The sequence below is a fragment of the Atta colombica genome, unplaced genomic scaffold (assembly GCF_001594045.1).
Source record: "Atta colombica isolate Treedump-2 unplaced genomic scaffold, Acol1.0 scaffold11, whole genome shotgun sequence".
In the NCBI taxonomy this organism is placed as follows: Eukaryota; Metazoa; Arthropoda; class Insecta; order Hymenoptera; family Formicidae; genus Atta; species Atta colombica.
The window spans coordinates 988,112-994,227 of record NW_017259195.1 but is presented as its reverse complement, the minus strand read 5'-3'; the positions used below and the strand labels follow the sequence as shown (position 1 = coordinate 994,227).

The following is a 6,116-nucleotide window of genomic DNA, read 5'->3' as shown; positions in this document are numbered from 1 at the left end:
TATATATATATAAGTAATTTATATGATGAAAAAATTAAATTTATCTAATAATCTATATTATAAGTGTTATCTAAAGTAATCTCATTTAAAAAAAAATTAGGATTTTCTTATCAAAATAATTTTTTTTTAAATTAACTTTTTTTAAATTTGAATGAATTCAATTTTAATTTAATTTTTATTAAATTAATTTTTTATTCCTTCAACTTTTAACTTAATTTTATTAATATGATTATTTCATTACAAAGGATTGATTTTAAATTATTTCCTTTTTTTATTTATATACATTCTGCTTTAACTTTGTCAGTTAAAAGTCTCAAATAAGTTTTAGAAGAAAAAAAATTAGTTTTAGAAGAAAATTTTTTAAATAAAAGTAATAATGTGTTGTCTTATAGTGGAAGCGCAAATAATGATAAAATTAATCCTGCGTTGACAAGATGGATTTTTAGATTGTCTAGTAAAGTGGGATCGATTCGTGCTCATTTTTCATCTGATTAATGTACCAAATAAATGAAAAAAGTAAATAACAACATGAAACTTTATTCCCTGTTTATTTATAAACATAAATAAAAATATAGTGTTATGCATTTATGCTTTATAAATTTATACTTTAAATCAAAAATTAAATAAAAACGCTTTTGACTACATAAATAAATTGCATCAGTCTCGAAATATTTTATATATAATTAAAATAACTAAAAAGACATTACATACACAATAGTCATACAGAAATGTTTAGCTTATTACCTTAGCCTCAAAATAGTAAACAAATAATGAATATCATTATGAAATGTAAAATTTTATCTGAATTTATAAAAACAGCGTGAGCATAAGCTTCGACATAAAACATAAACAAAAATTGGAGGGATTTGTTACTTACCTAAACAATTTCGACCGCTAAGATATTTAGTGAATGAATAAAAATAGGTTAGCCGAGACCACATAATCGTAAAATAATGTGTCAGTGCATGTGCAATAAAAAATAAACGAACCATGGGATCATTTTTATTCCAATCTTATCAACAGAGGATTAAGTTTCACATAGAAATAAATTTTTGAGTTCATTATCACTGTTTTTAAATGAAATTCTTTAAGTTTTTCACATAATATGATTTCTCTAATTATTCTATATGTAAATTAAGATAGAGTTATCGAAAAATCAATTGTTTATGAGATACTTTATGAGTTTGACACATTTTGACTTTAAAATATAAAATATTTCGTCAACTATAATATATATATATATTAATATATATTTATTACTTCTTTTATAATCGTACTTTTATAATCGTATTAATACTTTTATTCAGAATAATTAGATAAATCAATTGATGTAAAAAAAGCATACACAACTTTTGTCTGAACTGTTTTCTTCTAAAATTTACAGTTTTGAGATATTTGACTGAGTGGGATGTCTGCATAATAAGTTTCTGTGCTAGTTATTGTTTAACTTTTTTATTATTAAAGTGCAATAATCTTGGGTCACTATAATAAAAATATAAATAAATAATCTATGTTGCCTCGCGAATTACTTATATAGGTATAACAATGGCGAAAAAGAATTACTCACTTTAGAGATTAAAATACGATGGAGAGATAAATTGCTCTAAGATAATCGTATTACTTTCCCTTGATAATAGGAGCGGTAGATAATACTATTCATTATGTAACTTGTTCTACAATATTTATTAACGATGATTTTGAGACATTATGTTGTAACAGCTCTCAAAGATTTTTAGAATTCCTTGGAATACATTCTTGGTGGGATCAGTTCTTTCGCAATTTTAATGATGATAAAGTCTCAACGGATCTATAGGTACCTACTATGCGTTGCATATAAAACGTGAAGGGGAAAGCTCAGAAGACATGGACGAGAAATAAATCGATATCGTGTAAAATGGCGGGAGGAATAGGGTTATGTATATCGATATCATTGATAATTCGCGATAGATAAACCATTAATTACGTATTATTGTCAATGTCTTTCGCAAAACGAACCGGATGGTCGAAGGGATTGTCGCGGGTATTGCTAAGCCGGCCGGTTTTTACCACCTCGGGGCTGTTGTCAGGGGCTGCAGTTGTATGTCTGCGCGCATACACAGAGACGCGTATATACATGTATATCTGTCTCTCTCTCCCTTTCGTAGAGCACGCTACTCGTACAAACGTAACCCCTTTCGACGTGGCAGAGGGACGGTTATCGATTCTCACAGCCTCCCTTCTCCCCGACTTCCGGATAAAAAAGTGTCGGCAGAGGCACAACCGTGAAGAGCCTTTACCCTCTTTCTCTCTTTCTGATTTTCTCGCGATGGATGGTATCTTCTGTTTCTTCATTTCTTTCTATATTTTTAAAATTTTTTTTTTCAAAAAATAAAATACACTTTTTTAAATAACGGAAACTATGAGGGACTATACGATTCAGTATGAAGAATCGAGATGTAATCTGTGATTTGTAAAATTCATTTTAAATCTGTAAGTTGATAAGTTATACGACTAAAGTAAGTTCTTCTTTTATGAATTGTAAATTATATTTTTTTATTCTTTTATGAAAACTAATGAAGATTTTCTGACTATTAAGCAATACCAACAACATTATGAAACAATTAAAAACGGAAGATTTTATAATATTTATTCATTTGTGAAAATTATAAAGTGCAAACAGTTAAAATATGTGCTGTCATTTTTCATTACAATTGCATTGTAACAATTTTTTATTTTATCGTCACTTAATCATAGTTTAATCATAGTTTATTTCATTATTTATATTTTTTTCGTTCCATTCTTTAAAAAAGTTGCATTGATGAGATAAATTCAGATTAACTAAATTTTTATTTTTATATTTTGATATGATTATAAAAAAGACAGTGAAATAATAATTAAGAGTTATAATTAACCCGTTTTATCGAGATGCGACCAGAGCTAAGAATCAGTTAAACAAAGATTAATATTAAGCAGCACCAGTGAACAGAGGTTTGCACGAGATTACGTGAAACTTCGCCTAAAGTCCTAAATAAATAAACAGCCATCATACTTCGCTTGTTTCTCAATGGTAACGATTTATCGCCTCGCTGTACGTTGTCCGTTTTTAAACAATTATCTTCGCGATCCAAAAATAAATTACGCGATATCTGTCGAGAAGGCTGAGAACTTTAAAAGGAGGTTCTCGCGACTTTGAGACGTATTTGAATATAAAACAAATCTACAATACAACATATGTGGTACGAAGGTTAATTATACCTAGAAAAAATTTTGTTGATTTTTAAAGATATTTAATTCTAAATGTATAATGTAATTTTACAAGTATACACAAAATTGTATCTCGTAGGCATTTTTTCTTAATTTGAAATATTTGCGTATAAAGCAGAAATTTAAAAAATTATAAATTATAAGTACAGAGTATACACTTCAATCTATTTTAGTAAAGTTTTGTCTAAATTAATTGTGCATAATTTGAAAGAAATTTATATTTTTCGATGAAGAAAATCAAGATATTAAATTTACCAATAGCAACTTTTAAATTTGTGTCATAATTGCGCGGTGTTACATTATCTCTATCTCTGCATATTTTGCCGTATGCACTATTTTGAGAGCAAGCACATATATATAAACTCAATGATATATAATCTCAAGCATATTGAGCTTATCATCAAATAAGTATTTTATAAATTTTATAATATAATATAAATAAGCGTTTTATTTCGTTAATTAAAAATATTTAATAACAGAGAGCAGGTTGAAGTTATACAAGTAAATGCAAACTTATTTATTGAATGTAATTTAACTACAGGAAAAAGTTATTTGTTTTAGCACAAAAAATAACTTCTGCCTTTAACAAAATTGCGTTCGATAAATAGTTTTTGCAGGAGAGCAAGTTAACAAATAAGTGCAAAAATTATTTATCGAAATTATTTATCGCAATTTTGTTAAAGAAAAAAGTTATTTGTTTTAATAAAGTGTCACGTCTTGTATTTCGCAGGCGCGAATTTTGAAACATCCTGCATAAAGAAATAGTTGATAAGATTTTTATATTATTATTTTATCATTTTTTATACAATTTAAAAAATAAACTTATCTATTGACCAGGAAGTAGCGCGAGAACCTCCTTAAACAAATTCTCTGATTCCATAATCAAATTTATATTTGTATCACTTCAACTTGTTGCATCGTGTGCACCAGTTTAGGAAGAAAAAAAATATCTATTCTTCAATGATCGAAAATGCAAGATGCTAAATGTTTCGCAATAACTGAAAGTTCGAAACAGAAAAGTATTACGTAAATAGCGACGATTATAAGGAAAATCTTTTTTAGAGGCGGCTTCGGCGGACGTAACTGGTAGCGAGACACCGAACGACGATACGATTGAGGGTTATCACACGGCGAAATTGTCCGGCATCTCTTCGGCATCCGATTCGACTACGTCGTCCGATAGGATGGTAGCGTCGACGCAGAGCCTGGAGGATCTGGGCGTCAACCATCCCGCCAACGCAGCAGGGAGCAACGCCGATCGTCAGCAACATCAACAGCAACAACAGCATCTGCAGGAACGCTACGGTCATGCCTACAGATCATCGGCGCAGACTGCCCAGGACAAGCGATCGCGGTTGAGCAACGTAATCAACAATCTGCGCAAAAAGGTGCCAGATGGAGCAGCCAGTGGAAACTCGGACTCGCCGAGGAAGGAAGAGGACGATCGGAATAGCGTCGAGAGAAACCTGGAAACTTTGGAGAAATATGTGATGACGGTGCTGAATGGTGTGATCAAGGACAACGAGGAGGAAGATAAGAATATAGAGAAAATGAAAGAGCTGGAAAGACAGAGGAAAAATACTGATGAAGAGGAAGAAGAAGAAGAAGAGGAGGAAGAAGATCCGACAGATATGACAGTCAAGTCTGAGCCTTCAAGCGAGGGTGATATCGAAGCAGCTGTTGTGCCGCGATTAGAGGACTCTTCGACGGTCAAAAATACCGAAGACGCTGAATTCTTGGAGATTATAGACTGCTTGAGTACAAAAGAAATGACAGAAGAAAGTTTACAAGATTCGGAGGACAGAATTAGTCAAGATTCAAAAGAATCACCTTCGAGGATAGAGGAAGAAGATCTAGACGTTGAGCAGGAAGAATCATCTGAAGATGATCGAGGAGTTTCGAGGGAGAAGGAGAGTCGAACACTAAGCACAATTATAATGGACAGATTGAGTGAGCATCAGGTTGAGGAAAGAGCGAATGTTGATGACGGCAGAGGAAACCGAATGCGTGATGAACATGCAGTCTCGGAAGATACCACGGTGCGAATGATTTGCGGTGAATTGCTAGACGATCTGTTGAGCGATGTCTACCGCATCGTCAACGATCACGAGAACCACCAAAAGACCGAAGAATATAAGAAGTCGAAGAAGACTGACGCGACCGAATCGAGGGTGGAGGAGACCAAAGATTCAAGTATCGTTCAGGAATTGTCCATGACGGGCCTGCATTGCAGTCTACCCTTGGACAAAGTCGCGTCTGTGCTTCAAAACTGTCAGACGAGCGAATCGGTAACCTCACGACTCGCTTCAGGATTGTCCTCGAATCCTCCGTTGGCTCAGAAGTCGAAACCGTCGTCCAGTACTCCGCCGGTCAGAGTCCTCTGTCTTTACTGCGACAGGAAGTTCCTGTCCATGTCCCGGCGACAGCGACATATGGAGAAAGCACATCAGCTCAGCGGTGGCAGGAGATCAGAGAGGAATCTCCGAAAACCCTCCCAGAACTGCCAGTACTGCTTTGAGAAATCTGCCGATACTTTGGAGGCGTTATTCCAACACATGGTCGCTAGTCACGGAGATAAGTATCACGCGTGCGTCCAATGTTTGACGAGGTATCTCACCCGGGAAGCTTTGGTGGGACACATAAGCGAGACGCACGGGGGAAATGCCGAGAGAATCAGTCAGGTTCAGGTAAATGTCGCGAAAAATCGATGAACGATATGAATGCTGTTTCTTGTGTCTTAGAATAGAATATAGAACTTTAATGTTTTATTCGATATTTTATTGGATGTTAAAAATGATTAAATCTATGAAAATTTGATTTTTCATTCTTCACTTATTTATTAGATACTTATTATTATATTATATTTCTCTCTC

At 33.1% G+C, this 6,116-nt stretch overlaps 1 protein-coding gene across 1 annotated transcript in view; it reads left to right on the top strand.

Annotated features, from left to right (window-relative positions):
• LOC108693813 overlaps positions 1-6,116 on the top strand; it is a 47,463-nt gene that overhangs the window by 21,155 nt on the left and 20,192 nt on the right. The window contains exon 3 of the mRNA XM_018202962.1: positions 4,306-5,930. Within this exon, the coding sequence (XP_018058451.1) occupies positions 4,306-5,930 (1,625 nt within the window). The remainder of the gene's footprint in view (positions 1-4,305; positions 5,931-6,116) is intronic.